Source organism: Pelophylax lessonae (assembly GCF_965119305.1).
Source record: "Pelophylax lessonae genome assembly, chromosome: 5".
In the NCBI taxonomy this organism is placed as follows: domain Eukaryota; kingdom Metazoa; phylum Chordata; class Amphibia; order Anura; family Ranidae; genus Pelophylax; species Pelophylax lessonae.
Window position 1 is genome coordinate 24,654,486 of NC_138772.1, and position 26,361 is coordinate 24,680,846.

Genomic DNA, 26,361 nt, shown 5'->3' on the forward strand with positions numbered 1-26,361 from the left:
ATATATATTTAGGGAAACAATTGAAACACCCCTTTTTGGAATTGGCAGTTGAGATTGTGAAGATTGAACAGATATGTAAGCCAACAATCTGACTCATCACTCATGAACATCCCTAATCTTGGCGTGGCAATTATATCAGGCGTTCTTATGGGCGTTTTTGCTGGCGTTTTCCCAGGCGTTTTGACATGCATTTTTTGGCAAGGCATTTTTATATGAAATAACGTTAAAAAGCCCCAAAAACAGACCACAACACCTACATGTGAACATAGCCCGTTTGTGGGCGTTTGGGGGGGATTTGTACAGCTCAAGGATCAACTCCCAAAACAGCCAAAAAGTCCAATCCTATTCAGTTCAATGGCCCCTGTTCCCATGTGAGTATTTTGACAGCATGAGAAAAACACCCAACGCTCACAAGAGGACATGAGCTTGTTTAATGGCAGTAAGGACTGAGAAATAGCACAATCATTAGGGAGTCTGCCTTCCTGCTGTAGGTTTGTAAGTTCGAATACAGAAGGAGCCCTCTGTATGGGCAACACTTGGAGGTCTCCAAACCTCCAAATGTTTACATCAATAATTTTGCTCATGTTTGAAAAAGGCATGTGTATCAGTAAACTTTTAATCTAAAGACATGAACAAAATACAAAAGATGACACATAAGTGAATATGTAGCAATATTGTGAGTGAGCTAAAGCTATATTTGTTTGTTGGGCATACTTTGCTAATTAGCCAAGTATGGGGATATATATATACCTTCAGTTAAATGGGTAGTCAAATGCTAACACTTGGCCATACCCATATGGAAGAAAATGTTGTTATATTTTAGAAAAACATTCTTTTTAAACACATAGAATATTGGCAAAATTGTGACATTTCCTTTATATTTGTGAAATGCTAATAATCTTTATTTGAAATATGTTTTACATCTTTTTTTGTTCTATATGACTACATTCCCCAATGTAATATTTTGTTGGATAATTTAGATAATGTGGAGGTTTTATATAAACACTGTAGATTTCACTGTTATTATTTCAAAGATAGCAGGAAAGGTGTATGGAACGTGATGGTGTTTACTAAGGGATCCCTTGTTAGAAGTGTGCATATTTTTCCAATCCGCCGATTTTTTCCATATTCTATGGGCGAGCCAGCGGATTTTCAATCGGTATTCAAAGAAGAAATTGCCCAAAATCGCGCTAGTGGAATTTTTTGAGCCTATTTGGCGTTGCGCATGCGCACATTCGCGCGTTCGCAGCTCGGGGCTGGAGGAGCTTTTTTACCTTTCTACACTTTTGCAGATATCTCTCTTTCTAAGTCAGTTTTTGACATTTTTTAAAAGCCAGTCATCTCCAAATTGTTTTCCACACCTCCCACAGTGATTTGGGATTTTTGGGGGTACAGGGGAAAATTTGGCAAAACTTTAGTTGAGCTTTTAGCTGGCGTGTTTTTAAGTCCCGCTCTAACCTTGTAGCATCTTAATGAATCTCACAGTAGGCGTTATTTTCCGCCCGCCGTTCTTTGAATACCAATTTCAGACTTAAAAATTTGCCGGTTCGCAAAATCCCACCGAAACGCCAATTCGCCGTACTATGAATCAGGCCCATAGTGTCTACAAACTATGGTGTATATACTGGAATTTACGCAGCTTTTACTTTCTGACTGCCTATCTCATTTCTCAAAGTGCTAAAATGGCAGGGCAGTACAAACCCCCCCCCCCCGCCAAATTACCACTTTTTGGAAAGTAGACATCCTAAGGAATGTCTTGAGAGGCATGTTGAGCCCATTGAATATTTAATTTTTTTGTCACAGGTGTTTAAAAAAGACTAAAAAAAAAATATATGTGTATATTTACACAAAGTTGTCATCGAAATGATATATTGTTCACGCATTCCATGGATATATGTGTAAATACACCCCAAAATATATTTTGCTGCTTCTCCTGAATACAGGCATACCACATGTGTGAGACTTTTTGGGAGCCTAGCTGTGTACGGAACCCTGAAAACCAATCACCACCTTCAGAATTTCAAAGGGCGTAAATTGCTCATTGCACTTTCTCACTATCTATCACGGTTTCGGAGGCCCTGAAATATCAAGATAGCACGAAACCCCCTCAAATGACCCCATTTTGCAAAGTAGACGCTCCAAGATATTTGCTGAGAGGCATGGTGAGTCCATGGAATGTTTTATATTTTGCCACAAGTTTTGGGAAAATTATTATTTATTTATGTATTTTTTTTTTTTTACACAAAGTTGTTACTAAATGATATATTGCTCACACATACCATATTTTTTTTGAAATGATACCCCAAAATACATTCTGCTAGTTTTCCTGAGTACGGGGATACCCCATGTGTGAGACTTTTTGGCAGTCTAGCCGCGTACAGGACCCCGAAATCCAATCACCTCTCAGGCCTTCCAAGGGCGTAAATTGTTGATTTCACTCCTCACTACCTATCACAGTTTCGGAGGCCATGAAATGCCAAGACAGCAACCCCCCCCCCCAAATGACCCCTTTTTGGAAAGTAGACACCCCAAGCTATTTGCTGAGAGGCATGTTGAGTGTTTTGCAGATCTCACTTTTTGTCACAAAGTTTTGAAAATTGAAAAAAGAGGGAAAAAAATGCATTTTCCATTTGTTTTCTTCATTTTCCAAAATAAATGAGAGCTGCAAAATACTCACTATGGATCTTAGCAAATACCCTGGGGTGTCTACTTTTCGAAAAGGGGTCATTTTGGGGGGGGGGGGGTCATGGCCTTCAAAACTGTCATAGGTAGTGAGGAGTGGAATCAACAATTTACGCCCTTAGAAAGCCTGAAGGTGGCGATTGGATTTCGGGGACTGACAAAAAGTCTCACACATGTGGTATCTTCATACTCAGGAGAAGCAGCAGAATGTATTTTCAAATATATTCATGGCATGTGTGAGCAATATATCACGGGTGACAACTTTGTGTAAAAAAAAAATAAAATAAAATAAAAAAATAATTTTCCCAAAACTTGTGGCAAAATATGAAATATTCCATGGACTCACCATGCCTCTCAACAAATAACTTGGAGTGTCTACTTTACAAAATGGGGTCATTTGGGGGGGGGGGGGGGTTTGTGCTATCTTGAAATTTCAGAGCCTCTGAAACTGTGACAGGTAGTGAGGAAGTAAAAAAGCAATTTACGCCATTAGAAAACCTGAAGGTGGAGATTGGATTTCGGGGTTCCGTACACAGCTAGGCTTCCAAAAAGTCTCACACATGTGGTATCCCTGTACTCAGGAGAAGCAGTAGAATGTATTTTGGGGTGTCATTTCACATATACCCATGGCATGCGTGAGCAATATATCATTTAATGACAACTTTGTGTAAAAAAAGGCTCTATGATCAGATAATGGAACCACCGGCTGCACTCTACCCGGTGGGACAGGAGAGCCCAAGAAAAATTGTGGAACGCGGCAGGGAGGGGGGGGGGAGTCCCCTCCCACTGCTTGTAAAAGCAGTCTAGTGGTTAATTATCCGCTAGGATCACTTTTACATGTAAGCCTACCGCTGGCTGTAAAAAACGATACCAAGATGATGCCTAAATCTGCAGGCATTATCCTGGTATAACCACTCAAAGTCCAGCAACGTACCAGTACATTGCTGGTCCTTGTTCGGCATATATTGTAGGTTTTCTTTTTTTTCATGCAGCCTGTGGGCTGAATGAAAAAAAGAGAACCTCACAGATTCCTTCATCCACATTGATCGATGTGGATGAAGAAATCTCCGCCAGAAAATGTGTTGTATACCCATCATTAGACCGTCCAACATCCACCCACTTCTCTAATGATGGGCATACATGATGAAAGCCATGTACAAACAAAACAATGATTTTCACATCCTAGCAATAATGCAAGATGTAGAGGTTGCTATCTGGGAATTCTTCTATTTTTTCCAAAACCTAAATGGCCTATAGGCATGATAATAAAATTAATGAACATTTTGGACCCCTTTAGTAAAGCTCCAAGTGAACAAGAGTAATTTCTGTATCATTGTGTTGGTCCTTGTTTGTTATCCACAGGTGCGGTAAGGTCACCCAAGTTACTGATCCCACAACAATTTTCTGCTGTAATGGGATGTATGGTCAATACGTCAGCGTGGTGATCCCGGGGCGCAATGAATTCCTGCACATGTGTGAGGTGGAGGTCTACGGTGACCCTATGTAGCTCAGAAGAAGCCTTCCTGCTAGTTTCTAGTAAACCTCAGAGGACCATGACAGGAGTCCTAAAGTTCATCATCAAATTTTATGTCCATCTTGAAGACACGTCCTTTCCTATCAAGCTAGAGGAGGACGCTTTCTGCTCTATAACCTTGTAATCCTGTTTTAAGAAACTCTTCACAACATCTGAAGAATCAAGAATCTGATTTTCAAATAATGTGTAAAAAAAAGTTTTTCACCAAAGTGTCACCCAGCTTTCACCCAGGATTCACCCATTTTTCCAGTAGAATCCAATTAGAAAAATGTGTGAATCTTGGGTAAAGGTTGTGTGATTCTTGTTGAAAAGCATTTAGTTAAAGTCATCTAGATTTGGATAGAGCGTAGAAGGTTGGAACCACTTCTGTCTGTGTCCTTATTGGGGAAATTTGCCTTATACTGTATATTTGTCCTGGTGACTATAAGCAGAAAGAGATAAGAAACCTCAAATGTAAGATGTCATCAAAACAGAAATAGAGGGGATTCTTTAAACTTGTTCTAGTAATAGAGGGGATTATTTAAACTTGTTCTGGTAATAATTGTCTAAGACTCTGATGTCCAAACTGGGGCCTGAGGGCCACATTTGGCCTTTTGGGCGTTATTCTGTGGCCCTCAGGACCCCATCAGACAGTAGCCTGTGTTTTCTTACCTGGGTGCTTACTCAAGCCAATAAAGTTTCTTTCACACTTTCTTATTTTTTTCAGTGTCATCCATCCTATTATTTTTTATGTATTTTTTCTTTCAGGTCTATTGTATTTGATCTTGTTAAGAGAAATATTTGATTAAGTCAATGTTAATGGGTCTGTTATTAAAGTTGAGCAAATCCTTTTTCAAAATGTCCCTGTCCTCTCTTCCTATCTTTCCCTGCCTTACCTGTATAAAAAAGATGTGTGTACTTACTGTACCTATTTTTAATTTGCTTCGATCCTGCCACATGATCCCACAGCTCCTGCTCTCCTGTATCAGTGAGTGACTGCTGCAGGGAAGAGGAAGACGTGCTGACAACATCTGTGCTATGAAAGCCTATGGTTAATGTCACTACTTCTAGAATTCCTAGCCACTGTCGAACTGGAGCTGCAGGATCATGTGACCGGACTGAAGTGTAAAAGAAAATAGGTACAAACCTATTTTTATACAGGTTAGGCAAGATAGATGGGGTAAGGGGACATTTTTAGGAATAGTTAAACTTAGGCTTTTCTTCCACTTTTACCTGTTGCCGACCGCTCCATGTACATTTACAGCGGTAACACACATACCTTTACATGATTCTGCACTCCCGAGTCTGGGATGCACACGCGTGCCACCACCGACCCGCTCCTGCTGTGATTGGACACAGCAGGAGCCAATCAGCGGGTCCGGCGGACTCAATGTCATATCAGGGAGACAAGCAGAATGGCGATCTGTGACAAGGGAAGGCTGTGATCTTGTGTTCCTACAAAGCAGGAACACAGATCTCTGCCTTCCCACAATAAAAGCACCTTCCCCACACAGTTAGCAAGCACACATTTAACCCTTTGATCGCCCCTGTTATTCCCCTCTCTGCCAGTGTCATTAGTTCAGTGACAGTGCATATTATTAGCACTGATCACTATAATAATGTCACTGGTTCCCAAAAAGTGTCACGGGGGAGTAACTCACTAAGTTGAAAGAATTGCATTGCTCCAGTTCTATTTTTTCTCATCGCGTTAAATTAACATAACGCCCCAGCGAATTTGTGATCGTTAAATTCAATAGTGAATTCCGATTAGAGCGGCATTATTGGCTTTTACAATTAGGAGTTTCATTTTAAACTTACAGTCATGAATTGCACTCAGCACTGTGGTGTAGTGGTATTTGCACATACACACTCACTGATATGTTATGGGTTCTAGTCTGGCCATCATTGTATTGGGTGTGTGTTTTTTTATGTTTACAGATTGTTAAATGGTGGTAAAATTAGTGATAAGTACACGCAGCTGGGATGTTTGGACATGCCTGTGAAGTGGTGGCGTTCAAATGTGTTCGCCAAGTGACAGCATTCACAGCTGATTGAAAAAATGTCAGTATGTGATCTTACTGGGGATTTAAAGCCATGGTTGCAGGGTGCATAGTTCGGACTGCTAACCACTACACTATTGAGCAAGCTGTTATGAGTGCCTCTTAACACACTGCACAGTAAAACGTTTTCAATACTGTCTGATTTTTGCAAATGTATAGATTGATGGTATTCTGCTCACCTGAAATTGATGTGGTGATGGTGGTGTTAATTACAGCTTCACCTTTTTAACTATATCCTGCAGTTTCAAACTAAAGTAGGTGATGGCATCTTTGGGACTTGAACCCATGGTGAGAGAGATCATAGGTAGGAGAGCTAACCATTAAACTATTGTGTTCAGCACAATCATACTTGGCATATCCGTTACTTCTATGATTCCTGAATGAACATACTGTACATCAAGAGGATATATACTCTTCTCCAATATGGCATTGTTGCTTAATTCACAAACATTATGAGATGGGGCTTGTTTTGTAGCTAATTCTATTCTTAGCATTGATGTTAGAGTTTAATTTTCCTTATTTATATATATTATAAGGGGTTGGCTCGGTAGCGGGTGTGGGTGACCCCTTGGGTGGGTTCGTTACACAGAGAGACAGCCGAGGAGTGGTTGAAAACAACGGTCTATGGTTTATTCTTCCAATTAGCTGGAAACAAGTGCAAGCATCCAAACAGCATAAATCAAACAAACATAAAATAAACCCTGGCCACTTGGGGCGTCTACCTTCACAACACAGGAACCTACCTATGGAGTCTGTCCCAACCTACTGCTGGGCAGACACTGCTGGTCATACAGCAGAAAACCAATAGTCTATTTCTTTTCTTTTCGCACAGAAAAAGTCAACACCACCTCACCTTCAGAAGTCTCTCTCAGCTCACTGCTCTCCTTAACGCAAAAAGCCTCAGGATGCAGCAATCAGTAGTCATCCTCTGGATCAGTGGTTCTCAACTCCGGTCCTCGGGAGTCGGGACCCACCAACAGGCCAGGTTTGCAAGATAACTAAATTACATCACAGGTGATCTCATTTGCTGCTCAGTGATTGTGGTATTCTAGTCTGCATCCCCCAAGGTAATACTTAAAATCTGGCCTGTTAGTGGGTCCCGAGGACCGGAATTGAGAACCACTGCTCTGGATAACTTATAGAGGCCTTAATTGCCTCATTCTGAATAGCTGAAGCTTTTTCAACGTCCTAAACCTTTCTGGCTACCTCTCGCAGCCGACACCTAATAGTAATTGGTGAATTGTCTAAACAAGGCAGAAATGTATCTCCCGTCTGTGACAACACCCACAGATTTACCTAACTTCCTGTCACAAAATATATATATATTTATATATATATATATATATATATATATATATATATATATATATATGTGTATATATATATATATAAATAAATACAAACTTTCTCATTTATATTTGAAGAGAATGAAGCGTTCTATTGAAATATGTTCAATTTGGTGTCATGGGACTCCTTTCTTTTCCCCAGATAGCTGTACTAGATAGCTGCATAGTGGTTTACTGCTTTGCGAATTACCCAACAGCACCCAGGCAATGAGTTTGAATCACAACCATGCCATCACTTGGATGAAGTTTCAATAAGATCCTTTTTTTTGGGGGGGGGGGGGGGCAAAGCCTAGCCAACTATGCATTGCAAAGATGGCATAAGACCAGTTTCTAGCGTATGGGCATGGTCAGACTTATTTTGAGCTGCATTCCTTAAGACTAGGGTTGAGCGGACACCTAGATGTCCGTGTTCGACGGGTTCGGCCGAACTTTAAAAAAAAGTCTGGGTCCGTGTCCCGGACTTTTACCGAACTTTTCCCGGACACCGAACCCCATTGAAGTCAATGGGGACCCAAACTTTAAGGCACTAAAATGGCTCTAAAACACCAAAGGAAAGGGCTAGAGTGCTGCAAATGGCAGCAAAACGTAATTAAGAGCATGGCAAGTGCTCTGCAAACAAATGTGGATAGGGAAAGAACTTAAACAACAAAAAAACAGAAAAATAAAACAATGTTCTTCTTCATCTCTGAAGGACGAGGCCCATATGGAGTAGGAGGGAGGTTGAGGTGGTGGTGGATGTGGCGGTGACATAGGCATGCGCACAGGGTGTGCCGGGTGTGCCTGGGCACACCCTAATCACCTAGGGCACATAGCATTGCCAGTGAGGAGATGGGAAAGATCTCCCTTGGACCTGCTCTGCTCTATTTCTCTTTGCCTACAGGTACATGGCCCCGATACATTACTCTCCCTGCTGGCAAACACATGCATGTGTATTTCAACTTTGGGGTGCACACCTTAATGCAATAGACTGCGCACACCTATGGGCGGTGTAGGTGGAAGCGGCGGTGGAGGAGGACCAGGGCCGTATTAAGAGCATCATGGGCTTGGTGCTGAGGATTTTGAAGGGCCTTAAGGGCCGTGCCTTGCCATGCACCCAGAGGAGGAAGGGTGCAGCCATGCATGCCTAATTCAACATGGGATGCTGTCTCTGAAGCCCATAAACACATCCATGCATCGGCAACTGTCCCTCCTTGTCCGGCCTTCGCGCTATGTGGGGAGGTTCTGAGGGTGCTGCCTGGGGAAGCGAGCATAGAAGCCAGACTTCTGTGTTTACAAGTGACAGAAGAGCGGTAACAGTGAATATGGCCAACCCGGGGCCTATATAAAAGGTAGGGGCCTGGAGCTGCAGCTCCAATAGCCCCTACGTTAATCTGGCCCTGAGGAGGAGGACGAGGTAGCCAACACTGCTTCTTTTCACAAATTTTAAATGAGGGTACACCCCAAAAGAGTGAGAAAGAGCAAAAATGGAACAATGGCTGGGTAAGGTCGGTATCCATTGCTATTCTGCATAAGGTACGGAAAAGTCCCGTGGGATCCATGCCTGGTTCATTTTAATGAACGTGAGCTTGTCCACATTGTCTCTGGACAGGCGGCTGCGCTTGTCTGTTATAACGCCCCCAGCCGTGCTAAATACCCGTTCAGATAATACACTGGCTGCAGGGCACGCCAGCACCTCCAAGGCGTAAAGGGCAAGCTCAGGCCATGTGCCCAATTTGGAGACCCAGAAGTTGAAGGGAGCAGACCCCTCATTCACTACATGTAGGCGTGTGCACACATACTGCTCCACCATGTTGGTAAAATGCTGCCTCCTGCTAAGACGTTCCATCTGAGCTGCTGGTGCTGCTGTTTGTTGTGGCGTGCTGACAAAGCTTTTCCACATTTCGGCCATGCTAACCCTGCCTTCTGAGGTGCTGGCGGTGCCCTGGTTGCGTTGGCGACCTCCTCCTCCTCTGCCTTGTGCTTCCACTGCGGCCCCGCTGTCAGATGGGAATGCCAGCAGCATGGCGTCTACCAGCGTGCGCTTGTACTCGCGCATCTTGCGATCGCGCTCCAGTGAGTGAATTAAGGACGGTACGTTGTCCTTGTAACGGGGATCCAGCAGCGTGGCCACCCAGTAATCAGCACAAGTTAGAATGTGGGCAACTCGGCGGTCGTTGTGGAGACACTGCAGCATGTAATCGCTCATGTGTGCCAGGCTGCCCAGAGGCAACGAAAGGCTGTCCTCTGTGGGAGGTGTATCGTCCGTGTCCTCTGTATCCCCCCAGCCACGCACCAGTGATGGCCATGAGCTGGCCTGGGTGCCACCCTGCTGTGAACATGGTTCCATCTCCTCCTCCAGCTCCTCCTCCTCCTCATCCTCCTCATCCTCCAGAACTGTGCCCCTGCTGGACAAATGTGTCCCTGGCGTTTGTGTGTGCAGGAACCCACCCTCGGAGCCCCTTGCGAATGACTGCCCTGAAAGCCTTGGAAATGTTACCTCTTCATCCTCCTCCTCCTCCTCATCCTGTGCCACATCCTCTTCCATCATCGCCCGAATTGTTTTTTCAAGGAGGCATAGAAGTGGGATAGTTAAGCTGAGAACGGCGTCATTGCCACTGGCCATGTTGGTGAAGTACTCAAAACAGCGCAACAAGGCACACAGGTCTCGCATGGAGGCACAGTTATTGGTGGTGAAGTGGTGCTGTTCCGCAGAGTGACTCACGCGTGCGTGCTGCAGCTGAAACTCCACTATGGCCTGCTGCTGCTCGCACAGTCTTTCCAGCATGTGCAAGGTGGAGTTCCACCTTGTGGGCACGTCACATATGAGGCGGTGAGTGGGAAGGCCGAAGTTACGCTGCAGCGCTGCCAGGCGAGCAGCAGCAGGGTGAGAACGCCGAAAGTGCGCACAGACGGCCCGCACTTTCTGCAGCAGCTCTGACATATCGGGGTAGTTTTTAAGGAACCTCTGCACCACCAAATTCAGCACATGCGCCAGGCAAGGGATGTGCGTCAAACCGGCTAGGCCCAGAGCTGCTATGAGATTTCGCCCAGGCCGGGCTTGAGGCTCGCTGGCAGCAACCACTCATTTGTCTGCTGTTCCATGCTCCTCCACAACTCCTGCGCGGTGTGTGGTTTGTCCCCCAAACAGGCAAGTTGTAAAACTGCCTGCTGTCGTTTACCCCTGGCCGTGCTGAAGTTGGTGGTGAAGGTGTTACGCTGTCCGGATGAGGAGGCGGTAGAGGATGAGGAAGCGGAGTAGGAGGAGTTAGGAACAGGAGGCAAACTGAAGCGCCCTGCAATCCTCTGTGGTGGAAGGACATGCGCCAAATTGCTATCCGCCTCAGGCCCATCCGCCACTGCATTTACCCAGTGTGCCGTTAGGGAGATATAACGCCCCTGACCGTGCTTACTGGTCCACGTATCGGTAGTTAGGTGGACCTTGGCACAGATGGCGTTGCGCAGTGCACACCTGATTTTTTCCCCCACTTGGTTGTGCAGGGAAGGGATGGCTTGCCTGGAAAAGTAGTGGCGGCTGGGCACGACGTACTGTGGGACAGCCACCGACATAAGGTTTTTAAAACTGTGCGTCTCCACCAGACGGAATGACAGCATTTCAAAGGCCAATAATTTTGAAATGCTGGCATTCAGGGCCAGGGATCGCGGGTGGGTAGGGGGGTACTTCCTCTTCCTCTCAAGTGTTTGGGAGATGGAAAGCTGAACGCTTCCACGGGACATTGTGGAGATGGTTGTTGGTGACCCAGGTGGTGGTGTTGCTGACAGATCGTCTGTTTGCGGGGTGGCAGGTGCCGGTATCACTACAGATGTGGCTGGAGCGGCCGAGACTGCAGCAGAAGAGGAAGCAGGATGAGCCAGAGACGTTTCTTGGTTTTGAAGGTGTGTACTCCACTGCAGCTCGTGCTTTGCACTTAGATGCCTGATCATGCAGGTTGTGCTCAGGTTGAGAAGGTTTATGCCTTGCTTCAAGCTCTGATTGCACAGGGTGCAAACCACTCGTGTCCTGTCATCAGCACATTTTCTAAAGAACTTCCACGCTAGAGAACTCCTTTGAGCTGACTTTGGTGCGCTCGTTCCCTTGCTGCGTTGGGCAGTAGCGGGCGTAGTGTCTAGGGCACGGCCTCTCCGCTTCTGCACCCTGCTCCCTCTTCTGCTGTGCTGGTGGCTCTGTGCGACCACCGCCTCTTCCTCCAAACTACTCAGGTCACCTGCATGACGTTCATTCCATGTGGGGTCGAGGACCTCATCGTCCTCCACATCATCTTCCACCCAGTCTTCACCCCTGCCCTCCTTGTCGGTCTCCACAATGCTGAATGCCGCAGCAGTTGGCACCATCGTTTCGTCATCATCGGAGACGTGCTGCGATGATCCTTGCATGTACTCATCTTGAGAAATAAGTGGTTGGGCATCGCTGCACTCAATCTCTTCCACTTCTGGGGCAGGGCTAGGTGGATGGCCCTGGGAAACCCTGCTGACAGAGTCATCAAAAAGAAGAAGAGACTGCTGTATGGCTTGGGGCTCAGACTGCTTGCTTGATTTGCAAGGGGGTGAGGTGAAAGACGGTTGGACATCGGCTGCAGGTGCCAACTGTGACCTTTCTGCAGTAGACTGGGTGGGAGACAATGTGAAGGAACTGGAGGCACTGTCAGCAGCAAACCAATCTACTATCGCCTCCACTTGTTCTGGCCTTATCACTTCTAGGGGCGTATGATGCCCTACCAAATACTGATGCAGGTTCTGTCGCCTACTCACACTTGAGGAAGGTGTTTCACTTGTGCGTGTAGCTGGCACAGATCGACCACGTCCTCTCCTTGCAACAGGAGCTCTACCAGCAGCACCACGACCCAGGCCACGGCCCTTATTTGACGGTCTCCTCATATTTCTGTAATTTAAGATCTTGCCCTAGAAAGGTTTTTATTGAATAGCGGAATAGGAAATATGATCCAAAAAAGTGTATGTATCTCGCACGTACAAAACCACACTAGGCCCCAATTACTATTGTTTCTACCCCTAAAAGGATGGATGAGGAGTAGGAGGAGTATGGAAGAGACAGCACCCTCAAATCTTCAGAAGTATGAGATGAACCTCAAAAACTTGGAAAGGTGGATCTCACACGTACCGACACAGACTATCCCGCAATTCAATTGATCCTCAAAGGTTTTTATTGAATAGCGGAATAGGAAATATGATCAAAAAAAGTGTATGTATCTCGCACGTACACAACCACACTAGGCCCCAATTACTATTGTTTGTACCCCTAAAAGGATGGTTGAGCAGTAGGAGCAGGAATATGGAACAGGCAGCACCCTCAAATCTTCAGAAGTATGAGATGAACCCCAAAAACTTGGAAAGGTGGATCTCACACGTACCGACACAGACTATCACGCAATTTAATTGATCCCCAAAGGATTTAATTGAATAGCGGAATAGAAAATATGATCAAAAAGAAAGTGTATGTATCTCACACGTACACCACCACACTAGGCCCCAATTACTATTGTTTGTACCCCTAAAAGGATGGTTGAGCAGTAGGAGGAGGAGTATGGAACAGGCAGCAGCCTCAAATCTTCAGAAGTATGAGATGAACCCCAAAAACTTGGAAAGGTGGATCTCACACGTACCGACACAGACTATCACGCAATTTAATTGATCCCCAAAGGTTTTAATTGAATAGCGGAATAGAAAATATGATCAAAAAGAAAGTGTATGTATCTCACACGTACACCACCACACTAGGCCCCAATTACTATTGTATGTACCCCTAAAAGGATGGTTGAGCAGTAGGAGGAGGAGTATGGAACAGGCAGCACCCTCAAATCTTCAGAAGTATGAGATGAACCCCAAAAACTTGGAAAGGTGGATCTCACACGTACCGACACAGACTATCACGCAATTTAATTGACCCTCAAAGGTTTTAATTGAATAGCGGAATAAAAAATATGATCAAAAAGAAAGTGTATGTATCTCACACGTACACCACCACACTAGGCCCCAATTACTATTGTTTGTACCCCTAAAAGGATGGTTGAGCAGTAGGAGGAGGAGTATGGAACAGGCAGCACCCTCAAATGTTCAGAAGTATGAGATTGTGTTCACTGTACCCCACAAAGATTGTGTTCACTGCACCCCACAAAGATTGTGTTCACTGCACCTCAAAAAGGATTTTGTTCACTGCACCCCACAAAGATTGTGTTCATTGCACCCTAAAAGGATTTTGTTCACTGCACCCCAAAAAGATTGTGTTCACTGCACCCCAAAAAGGATGTTGTTCACTGCACCCCAAAAAGGATTTTGTTCACTGCACCCCAAAAAGATTGTGTTCACTGCACCCCACAAAGATTGTGTTCACTGCACCCCACAAAGGATTTTGTTCACTGCACCCCAAAAAGATTGTGTTCACTGTACCCCCCAAAGATTGTGTTCACTGCACCCCACAAAGGATTTTGTTCACTGCACCCCAAAAAGATTGTGTTCACTGTACCCCCCAAAGATTGTGTTCACTGCACCCCACAAAGATTCTGTTCACTGTACCCCACAAAGATTGTGTTCACTGTACCCCACAAAGGATTTTGTTCACTGCACCCCACAAAGGATTGTGTTCACTGCACCCCAAAAAGGATGTTGTTCACTGCACCCCAAAAAGGATTTTGTTCACTGCACCCCAAAAAGATTGTGTTCACTGCACCCCACAAAGATTGTGTTCACTGCACCCCACAAAGGATTTTGTTCACTGCACCCCAAAAAGATTGTGTTCACTGCACCCCAAAAAGGATGTTGTTCACTGCACCCCAAAAAGGATTTTGTTCACTGCACCCCAAAAAGATTGTGTTCACTGCACCCCACAAAGATTGTGTTCACTGCACCCCACAAAGGATTTTGTTCACTGCACCCCAAAAAGATTGTGTTCACTGCACCCCAAAAAGGATTTTGTTCACTGCACCCCAAAAAGGATGTTGTTCACTGCACCCCAAAAAGGATTTTGTTCACTCCACCCCAAAAAGATTGTGTTCACTGCACCCCACAAAGATTGTGTTCACTGCACCCCAAAAAGGATTTTGTTCACTGCACCCCAAAAAGATTGTGTTCACTGCACCCCACAAAGATTGTGTTCACTGCACCCCACAAATGATTTTGTTCACTGCACCCCAAGAAGATTGTGTTCACTGCACCCCAAAAAGGATTTTGTTCACTGCACCCCAAAAAGGATGTTGTTCACTGCACCCCAAAAATATTGTGTTCACTGCACCCCACAAAGATTGTGTTCACTGCACCCTACAAAGGATTTTGTTCACTGCACCCCAAAAAGATTGTGTTCACTGCACCCCAAAAAGGATGTTGTTCACTGCACCCCAAAAAGGATTTTGTTCACTGCACCCCAAAAAGATTTTGTTCACTGCACCCCAAAAAGGACGTTGTTCACTGCACCCCAAAAAGTTTGTGTTCACTGCAGCCCAAAAAGATTGTGTTCACTGCAGCTCACACACAGAAAAATGGATGTGGATCACTGACACCTGCCTATCTCCTATCCCACACCACACAGCAATATCGATTGTAGTTTGTAGAACACACTTTCCCTAAAATTCAGCAGCAGCAGCCTCTCCCTAACAGGATTGAGAAGAGATCGTAGATCAGGATTTAGTGCAGAGTCACCCCACCCCCCACACAGCAATATCGATTGTACTTTGTAGAAGACACTGACCCTATAATTCAGCAGACTCTATCCCTAAAATGCCTACAACTCGCCCTGCCTAAACACTCCGACCTGTCCCTCAATTCTTTCCGGACACAAATGGTTTTTTCCTGCCTGTCTTTCCCTAATCAGCAGCCAGCACGTTGATGTGTGCTCTGTCCCTGATCTAAGCAGCAGAATGAAGACGCTGCGGCTGCCTGGAACTTATAAAGACTTGGTCACATGCTTCAGACGGCCAATCACAGCTACTGAGACATTTGCAGGCATGGCTGGGATGGCTTAAGGCACACCAGTTAAACGATTGTTGATTGGCTGTTGAAAGCCCGCCATGAAAAGAGCGCCAAAGCATGCAAAACCCGGAAATAAAACGACCGAACACGGATTTTTACCCGAACATACAGTAAAGTGTCCGTGTCCGTGTTCGGGTACAAAAAATCCAATTATTCGGTACGAACACGAATAATACAGTCCGTGTTCGCTCAACACTACTTAAGACATTACAATGTCTTCTAAACCTTCTAAACCAGGGATATGCAAACTGTGGCCCTCCAGTTGTTTCAAAACTACAACTCCCATCGGGCCTCTGCCTCTGGGTGTCATGCTTGTGGCTGTCAGTGTCTTGCTATGCATCATGGGACTTGTAGTTCTGCAACAGCTGGAGGGCCACAGTTCCCTGTTCTAAACCTTCTAAACCCTTCTAAACACCCCTAATATCTCCACCTCTTCCCCTACACAGCAGGACCCTCCACCAGCTTCCTCACAACACATGTTCCAAACCCACTTATCCAAGCCCTCCTTCCAAACCACACTTGCCCAGGACCAATCTCACCATTCCGCCCCAGAAAAACACACAAACTATTAACTTTATTAACAAAAATATTTTATTTTAAAATAATAAAAACATAGAAAAATAACACACTGAAAAACGTAATTATTAAAAAAAATGTAAAATATGGGGCTGGGTAGCAGCAGGACCAACCCCAAGTTCCCTCTCCAACTCCTTGATCCTCCCATTGGCCCACCTCAGCACCTCGATTAAAAAAGGTATGGTGGCGTCAGGGATCCCTGGGGAAAAAAAAGAGACAAGATCATTACCTGGAGGTGAAATGCTGAAACAAAGGATTGACAAAACCAATACATCAAAAACTAGGCACTGGAACATATTTGCCCTGTTTTCACAACATTCTTGCTCAAACATGATAGATTGCTGGTCTACATGGTTACACTCAAATGCTTAATCCCAAAAAAAATGTTTGGCCAGGTGTAAGTTCCTTGCACAACAAGTTGACATTGGGAATGCTGTCCAATTCGATCCACACAGGATAAGAGTTTCCTATTGATCTCATGGTTTGATTAATCAGATGTGGTCAAAGGGAGTAGGCCCAGCTCCTAGGAAGCTGTTCCACAAAACCAATGTAAAAGGCTTGCTATGTAAACCTCAATAGGTTAAGAGAAACAAACATTTGTAACAATGGTATGTTTTGTGTTCAATTGCTACCCAGGATACATGGTCTCTTCCTATCCAAAACTAAATGTAGATTGAGTTCTCTCTCCCTCTCGCTATCTATATATTTATCCACTTAAGCCCCGGAAGATTTTACCCCCCTCCTGACCAGGGCCTATTTTGCGATTCGGCACTGCGTGACTTTAACGGACAATTGCGCGGTCGTGCGACACTGTACCTAAACAAATTTGACATCCTTTTTTTTCCCCACAAATAGGGCTTTCTTTTGGTGGTATTTGATCACCTGTGCGATTTTTTGATCATGCGCTATAAACAAAAAAAGAGCGTTAATTTTGCAAAAATAACAATATTTTTCACATTTTTTTATATGAAATTGCCCCCCCCCAAAAAAATGTAAAAATCAAAATGTTTTAACATTTTCCGCCAATTTGTTTTATGCTACATATGTTTGGTAAAAAAATCGCAAAAAGCAATCAAGTATTTTGAATGGTTTGCGCAAAAGTTATCGCGTTTACTAACAAAGGGAAAGATTTTTGTTGTTTTTTTAACGCGTAATGGCGGCGATCTGCAATTTTTTTTGCGGTACTGCGACATTGCAGCGGACAGATCAGACCCTTAACTGACATTTTTGACACTTTTGGGGTTACCAGTGACATTTCTACAGTAATCAGTGCTATACATATGCACTGTTACTGTAAAATTACACTGGCAGTAAAGGGGTTAACTTTTTTGAGAGGGAGGGGTGGTGTGTGTCCCTAGGGGCATGCTTCTAACTGTGATTGGCTGTGGCTTGAGGTGTAGGAACAGTGATCAACGGTCCTACATAGTAGAACCGTATAATCACTATTCCTACACAGGGGAGAATGACAGGCGGCTTGTTTACATCAGCCGCCTGCCTTTCTCCCTCTGCACCGACGATCGCCGAGTGACCGGCGGACATCGGGTCCGCCGGTCACACGCGCGGGGGGGGTCCGTGACCGCGTGGGAGCGTGCCTCGGCGGTGCGTGCTCGCTCCCCAGAGCCTCACAGGCTAGTGACGTATATATACGTCACTTTGCCTGTGAGGGGCTGACCGCCGCAGTATATGTACTTGCGGCGGTCGGCAAGTGGTTAAAGAGACACATTGTAGAGACTCAGCACTCGGTTTCTGGAGGTGGGCCAGTGGAGGGGGTTGCTCCTGCTGCTGACCAGCCCCAAAGGGCTATAAAAATTACCATAAGTTAAACCCAGAGGGATGAAACATTATCCCCATTGGTCGAGATATTCTATACCTAAACTGGTGAGATCATAGACACACCTCTTCTGATAATTAACCCAATGTATGATAATAAAATTAAAGGATGATTCCTCTATATTGACGATTAATCATAAAACACAACATAAAACTTTGTCCATACTCTCAGTACATACATAAATGTCCATCTGTATCTCCATCATTCACCTTGGCAAGAAATGCCATTTCAATAATTATATTTTTAATACAATATAATATTTCTATATGGGACATATCTCAACTATCCCAAAACTGCATTTGGTATTTCGTCTATAGAGGGCAGTATCGTACCGTTCATTAAATTTTGTAGTTATAAAATAATTACCACTATTCTTATCAGATGATCTTTGACCTCTTAGCTAGTGAAGATCCATTAATTATTTGACCATGCCACATGTTGTCAGACATCTCGTCTGGTTTGTAAGAATTTATGATACCTCTGAACACTTAGACACAAACTTCTCTGAAATGAGGTAATTAGTGACGAGATACATATGTTCTTACACTTAATAATAATTCTAAGTAAGATTACTACTGTAAGAATATAAACCCAAAATGTGATATAACATTCCTAAATATATATGTATATGCCTTACATAATATAATGACATAATTACGGCTAATATCTTCACACATATAATAATGTATCTTTAACATTTATATTTTAAATGTCTGATGAAGAACATTGAGCCATTGTCTATTGTTATATACAGATAAGATTACAAGCTAGACTAGTATGGTGTCTCGCTAATTGTCCGTTATCTGATGAGATGTCAATGTATTACCTTATTTACGATTACATAGATACAAAGACCTCTGTTCAAATTCTATTCTGTCTTGTAAGCTTGTAAGAGACATTTTGTTTAACAAGTACATATATGAACTTTCTTTCACCCTGAACAAGATGGAAGCTGCACCATTCAGAATCTTATATGCATAATATGAAATATACATGGCTTTTAAAATCATTTTTATTCTATTAGTTAATTACCTATTATTTAATCCCCAATAATCCCGACAGGGCGGATCGTATTTTGATCCACTTTGGCACTTTTTTTTTTTTTCACGGACACGGATGACACTTGTGTCATCCGGTCCATATGATCGTTTATCATCCCATCCATAATGTCAATGGGATTGCGGATGTCAGCGGATGACACCGCTGACCTCCATTTTTGCGTCCGTTCCGTTTTTTTAAACGGAAGAAAAATAGAGTTCTCTTCCGTTCCAAAAAACGGAACTGATAGGAAAGGACGCAAATCAGATGTCAGCAGATGGTCATCCGCTGACATCTGCAATCCCATTGACATGCATTATGTCTGTTTTTCATCCGCAAAAAAATGGGATGAAAAACGGACATACGGATATTCAACCATTAAACCCCCCCCTACTCTTTTACACCTTTCTCTCTCTCCCATCCTCTTCTCTCCCACCTATGTCTCTCTCCTTACCCCCTTCACCCACCCCTGAAAAGGGTGCTTTTTGAACCTTTTCAGTGCTGAAGCTTATTTTTCTACACTGCAACCTTCATGCTTCAGGGAGAAGCATGTAGCCTTAAAGATATGTACTCCATGCTTCTGTGCTGAAGGTTGTTCTCTGAAAAGGTATGGCTGAGGCACCAAAAACATGAAAATGTTTTTTTTTTTTCAAATCTTTTTATTAGATTTTCAAACAAGTATAACAGTAGAACAGTATGAGAATATACACAAAGAAACAGTGTTATTTTACAGGTCGGGCGAGCGCCCACATAATTAAAACAGTCAACTCACATGAATAAACACTTGAGAAGTGTGATCATTACGATTCCCGATACGGAGGTATCCAGAGAAAAGGAAGGAAAGGAAAAAGGGAGGGGGGGAAACAAAAAGATAGCAGGGAATAAGAAATATTACACATAACACCGTTGTGGACATGTAACCAACTCCCCCCGGGACACCCAACTGGGAGCCCTTTTATGTCCCTAGGGGAGCCGGCCATCGTCGCAACCGGTCGCCAAGCCATATAGATACCTTGCTCTATGTCCTCTGATTTATAAATAGTTCCCAAGTAAGCCATCTAGATTCAAATTTTTTGGTATTGGGCAAGTATTGGCTGAGGATTTTTTCGTATTGGTATGATTCTTTCACTAGTTGTATCACCTCTCTCCTGGACGGGGGAGATGCATCTCTCCATTTACGGGCTATGGCTAATCTTGCTGCATACAAGATGTGTTGCACTACCACTCTACACGTGGGCGGATACCAATCCACCCCTATGCCCAAGAGAGCTTGTTCTATTCTTAGCTTGTTTAGAATACCTGTCACTTCAGCAATTAAGCGGTTAATCGAAGCCCAAAAGCTTCTTAGGGATAAGCAAGACCAGAAGATATGGGGGAGGGTGCCGATTTGGCCGCATCCTCTCCAACAGAGGTTGGAATATTTAGCGTGAAATTTGGCCATTATGTAAGGTGTTCTGTACCATCTCAAGTGTATTTTCTGTGCTCCTTCTCTAAAATTGGAGCAGCTAGTGAGGGAGTAATTTAGTTGGACTGCAGACCTCCACTGAGCCTCCGTGAACGTTTGATCTAGGTCCCTTTCCCATTTCAGGTGTGGGCTGGCTTTAACAAATTTTAGTTTGTCTTGCATACTGGAATAGAAGAGGCTGATTCCTCCGCGATTCGACAACGTCGAAAAGCAGAATTTTGCTATATGTTCAGGTAACATTATATGGGTTTAAATGGGTGTAGGCAGCATATTTTGAATTCTCAGGTATGTCAAAAATTCCTTCTGAATTCTAGGATAACGCCTGCATAGATCCGTTTAGGAAAGTAAATCGGAACCTTCACATAGGTCTGATAGATATTTTAAGTCACAGTCGAGCCAAGGCTCCAAGTTTAGATCCCTGGATAAGACAGAAAGAGCCTGTATGGTAATGGAGATTTTAGTTAGCTTGTCCGTCAATTCTTTCCCGGGCAAGAAACTTTGCCAGGCAGTGAGTGTGGCGTTAAGTACAGGGTGATCCCCGTCATTAAGTTGCTTAGTCAGCGAGGCTCCAAGGACTAAGTCCATCAATGTGCCTCGCGATAATTTAGCGTTTTCTATAGAGTACCATCTAGGAGGATTTTCAGAAGGGAACCAATGTTTAGATTGCGACAGTATGGCTGCTTTATGGTAGTCTCTCAAATCCGGGACCCCCATTCCTCCCGCCCGCGCACTCTTTGTAAGGATCGTGTGTGCGCATCTGGGTCTGCGGCCCTGCCACAAGAACGAGGCCAAAGACCGCTGGAGTGACCTATAGAAGGAATCAGGGACCCGAATAGGGAGAGCTCTGAAAAAGTACAAAATCTTGGGTAGGACCAACATCTTGAAAGCTGCATTCCGTCCAGACCATGATAAGTAGAAATGGCTAAGTCTCAGGAGTTCCTGAGGAACTGAGGTAAGGAGTGGGGCCAAGTTAAGTTTATAGAGGTTGGAAGTCTGGCATGACAAGTTGATGCCAAGATATTCCATTGCCTCAGGTTGCCACTTATATGGGACTGATTGTTGGATTTTAGTTCTCATTTGTTGGGGTAAAGCTACACCCATGATGTTAGATTTGGAGTCATTTACTTTATAATATGAGACCGATTGAAAAGTATTCAGGACTTCTTGTATGTGGGAGAGGGATGAAAGGGGGTTCGTGCAAGATAAAATAACATCATCCGCAAAAAGCGAGATGACATGTGAGGACTTAAAAATCAAAAAACGTGCTGCGCCAGAAGTGCACAAAAATAATTAGTGATTACATGAATCAACAAGTGTTATCAACAAAATATGGTGTCCATCATATGTGCTCTGATGAAACATAAATGTTCATATAAAGTGCTCCAAAGTAATGATTAGTATATCCAGGTGATGACAGGACAGCCTCAATCCCTTGTGAATCAAGCAGGAACCACCAGTGTGTGAACTCCCTCCACCAGTAAGATTGGCCTCTCACCTTGATACCAGACCCAAACGGGCCAGCATGAGCATATCAGGGGATAAACAGACTATCACAGGTAACCTCTCCAGCCTTCACCTCCGGGGGTCGCCAGGACATAAAATAAAGATAAAGCAAAGATCTAGTGCTCTCTGAATGTAAATAATGAGCTTGGTTCCTGTGTCCTGTGCATAGCTCAGAGTGAGGAGGACATGTGACCGCTGGCCAATCCACCGTTAGCAGCATTGGTAAATAGGCGAGGCTGGACACGCAAACTTCACCCCTACCGAAGAAGCCAAACGGAGCCCACGCTCCAGGCGTAACGCGTATAGGGAGGCGGAGCCTGCGTGCCTGACGCCGATCGCTCGGGTGCTACTCTCCAACACTGAATGCCATAATAGCAGGCACGGCTGAGTGCCCAACAAATGTGAGTTACCCTTTTATGCTCAATAAAAGCTCATTATTTACATTCAGAGAGCACTAGATCTTTGCTTTATCTTTATTTTATGTCCTGGCGACCCCCGGAGGTGAAGGCTGGAGAGGTTACCTGTGATAGTCTGTTTATCCCCTGATATGCTCATGCTGGAACGTTTGGGTCTGGTATCAAGGTGAGAGGCCAATCTTACTGGTGGAGGGAGTTCACACACTGGTGGTTCCTGCTTGATTCACAAGGGATTGAGGCTGTCCTGTCATCACCTGGATATACTAATCATTACTTTGGAGCACTTTATATGAACATTTATGTTTCATCAGAGCACATATGATGGACACCATATTTTGTTGATAACACTTGTTGATTCATGTAATCACTAATTATTTTTGTGCACTTCTGGCGCAGCACGTTTTTTGATTTTTATGTTTTTGTTGTGAGGTGTGGACACAATTTGTGTATGCAGCCGGATTTATATATTGATTTATTCTAGCACATTTTATACACATTTGAATTTCACTTAGTCTTGCGCTGATAGTTTTTTCACTATAGACATGTGAGGACTTACCAATTTTAACCCCACTGATCCCTGCGTGGGTTCTCACACTCTCGGCCAATGGTTCCATCAACATGACAAAGATGAGAGGGGATAACGGGCATCCCTGTCTCGTCCCGTTTGTTATTTGGAATTTGTCTGAAAATATGCCCTCAGTAAATACATATGCAGATGGGGAGGTATAAAGTGCCATGACCGCATCCAAGATCATTCCCCCGAACCCCAGCTTTAGCAGAACCTGGCGCAGGTATCCCCAGTGAATTCTGTCAAATGCCTTTTCGGCGTCAAGGGACAGAAACACTGTGGGCCCATCCGAGGATTCAGCATAGTGTACAAGATCTATTAGTCTCCTAGTGGCATCTGTGGCTTGGCGACCCATTACAAAACCAACCTGATCAGGGTTTATCAGTGTAGGCAAACATTTGGAGATACGGTTAGCCAGGATTTTTGCATAGACCTTAAGATCCACATTCAAAAGAGAAATGGGCCTGAAGTTCTGCGCTTTATCTGGATCTTTTCCTGGCTTAGGAAGTGTTATAACCGTAGACTCTAGCATCTCAGATGGAAAGGATGCGGATGTGGTGGCCTTGTGAAATACCTTCAAGAGATATGGAGACAGCAGATCGCTAAATAATTTGTAGTATTCTGCGGTGAACCCATCAGGTCCCGGAGCCTTGCCCGCTGGGAGGGATCTAATTACCACCTGAATTTCTGCTAATTGAAGTGGGGAATTTAAGTCAGCTAAAGCTTCAGCATTGAGGCTTGGTAGTGTGAGGGATTGTAGGAAATCTTGGATAATTGCTGGAGATGGTTGAGGGGTACCCCCATCTTCCTTTAAATTGTATAAGGACTAGTGTTGAGCGAACACGGACTGTATTATTCGTGTTCGTACCGAATAATTGGATTTTTGTTACCCGAACACGAACACGGACACTTTACTGTATATTCGGGTAAAAATCCATGTTCGGTCGTTTTATTTCCGGGTTTTGCATGCTTTGGCGCTCTTTTCATGGCGGGCTTTCAACAGCCAATCAACAATCGTTTAACTGGTGTGCCTTAAGCCATCCCAGCCATGCCTGCAAATGTCTCAGTAGCTGTGATTGGCCGTCTGAAGCATGTGACCAAGTCTTTATAAGTTCGAGGCAGCCGCAGCGGCGTCATTATGCTGCTTAGATCAGGGACAGAGCACACATCAACGTGCTGGCTGCTGATTAGGGAAAGATAGGCAGGAAAAAAACATTTGTGTCCGGATAGAATTGAGGGACAGGTCGGAGTGTTTAGGCAGGGCGAGTTGTAGGCATTTTAGGGATAGAGTCTGCTGAATTATAGGGTCAGTGTGTTCTACAAACTACAATCCATATTGCTGTGTGGGGTGGGGTCTGCACTTAGTTCTCCTGATCTACGATCTCTTCTCAATCCTGTTAGGGACAGAGTCTGCTGAATTTTAGGGAAAGTGTGTTCTACAAACTACAATCGATATTGCTGTGTGGTGTGGGATAGGAGATAGGCAGGTGTCAGTGATCCACATCCATTTTTCTGTGTGTGGGCTGCAGTGAACACAATCTTTTTGGGGTGCAGTGAACACAATCCGTGCAGTGAAGACAATCCTTGTGGGGTGCAGTGAACAAAATCTTTGGGGGGTACAGTGAACACAATCTTTGTGGGGTGCAGAGAAGACAATCCTTGTGGGGTGCAGTGAACAAAATCTTTGGGGGGGTACAGTGAACACAATCTTTGTGGGGTGCAGTGAACAAAATCTTTGTGGGGTGCAGTGAACACAATCTTTGTGGGGTGCAGTGAAGACAATCCTTGTGGGGTGCAGTGAAGACAATCCTTGTGGGGTGCAGTGAACAAAATCTTTGGAAGGTACAGTGAACACAATCTTTGTGGGGTGCAGTGAACAAAACCTTTGTGGGGTACAGTGAACACAATCTTTGTGGGGTGCAGTGAACAAAACCTTTGTGGGGTACAGTGAACACAATCTTTGTGGGGTGCAGTGAAGACAATCCTTTTGGAGTGCAGTGAACACAATCTTTGTGGGGTACAGTGAACACAGTCTTTGTGGGGTGCAGTGAACAAAACCTTTGTGGGGTACATTGAACACAATCTTTGTGGGGTGCAGTGAACACAATCTTTGTGGGGTGCAGTGAACAAAACCTTTGTGGGGTGCAGTGAACACAACCTTTGTGGGGTACAGTGAACACAATCTTTGTGGGGTGCAGTGAACAAAACCTTTGTGGGGTACAGTGAACACAATCTTTGTGGGGTACAGTGAACACAATCTTTGTGGGGTGCAGTGAACAAAACCTTTGTGGGGTACAGTGAACACAATCTTTGTGGGGTGCAGTGAACAAAACCTTTGTGGGGTACAGTGAACACAATCTTTGTGGGGTGCAGTGAAGACAATCCTTTTGGAGTGCAGTGAACAAAATCTTTGTGGGGTACAGTGAACACAATCTTTGTGGGGTGCAGTGAACAAAATCTTTGTGGGGTACAGTGAACACAATCTTTGTGGGGTGCAGTGAAGACAATCCTTGTGGGGTGCAGTGAAGAAAATCCTTGTGGGGTGCAGTGAACAAAATCTTTGGGGGGGTACAGTGAACACAATCTTTGTGGGGTGCAGTGAACAAAACCTTTGTGGGGTACAGTGAACACAATCTTTGTGGGGTGCAGTGAACAAAACCTTTGTGGGGTACAGTGAACACAATCTTTGTGGGGTGCAGTGAAGACAATCCTTTTGGAGTGCAGTGAACACAATCTTTGTGGGGTACAGTGAACACAATCTTTGTGGGGTGCAGTGAACAAAACCTTTGTGGGGTACAGTGAACACAATCTTTGTGGGGTGCAGTGAACACAATCTTTGTGGGGTGCAGTGAAAAAAACCTTTGTGGGGTGCAGTGAACACAACCTTTGTGGGGTACAGTGAACACAATCTTTGTGGGGTGCAGTGAACAAAACCTTTGTGGGGTACAGTGAACACAATCTTTGTGGGGTACAGTGAACACAATCTTTGTGGGGTGCAGTGAACAAAACCTTTGTGGGGTACAGTGAACACAATCTTTGTGGGGTGCAGTGAAGACAATCCTTTTGGAGTGCAGTAAACAAATTCTTTGTGGGGTACAGTGAACACAATCTTTGTGGGGTGCAGTGAACAAAACCTTTGTGGGGTGCAGTGAACACAACCTTTGTGGGGTACAGTGAACACAATCTTTGTGGGGTGCAGTGAACAAAACCTTTGTGGGGTACAGTGAACACAATCTTTGTGGGGTACAGTGAACACAATCTTTGTGGGGTGCAGTGAACAAAACCTTTGTGGGGTACAGTGAACACAATCTTTGTGGGGTGCAGTGAACAAAACCTTTGTGGGGTACAGTGAACACAATCTTTGTGGGGTGCAGTGAAGACAATCCTTT

General features: G+C 44.4%; 2 protein-coding genes across 2 annotated transcripts in view; one reads left to right on the forward strand and one right to left on the reverse strand.

Annotated features, from left to right (window-relative positions):
• Nucleotides 1–4,189, forward strand: part of LOC309555554 (fucolectin-6-like) — a gene marked incomplete at both ends in the record, with an annotated part of 58,890 nt that extends 54,701 nt beyond the window's left edge. The window contains one exon of the mRNA XM_082257618.1: nt 4,045–4,189. Coding sequence (XP_082113744.1) covers nt 4,045–4,189 — 145 coding nt within the window. The remainder of the gene's footprint in view (nt 1–4,044) is intronic.
• LOC309555861 (fucolectin-like) overlaps nt 1–26,361 on the reverse strand; it is a gene marked incomplete at its 5' end in the record, with an annotated part of 554,318 nt that overhangs the window by 401,714 nt on the left and 126,243 nt on the right. The gene's annotated exons all lie outside the window — the stretch shown is intronic.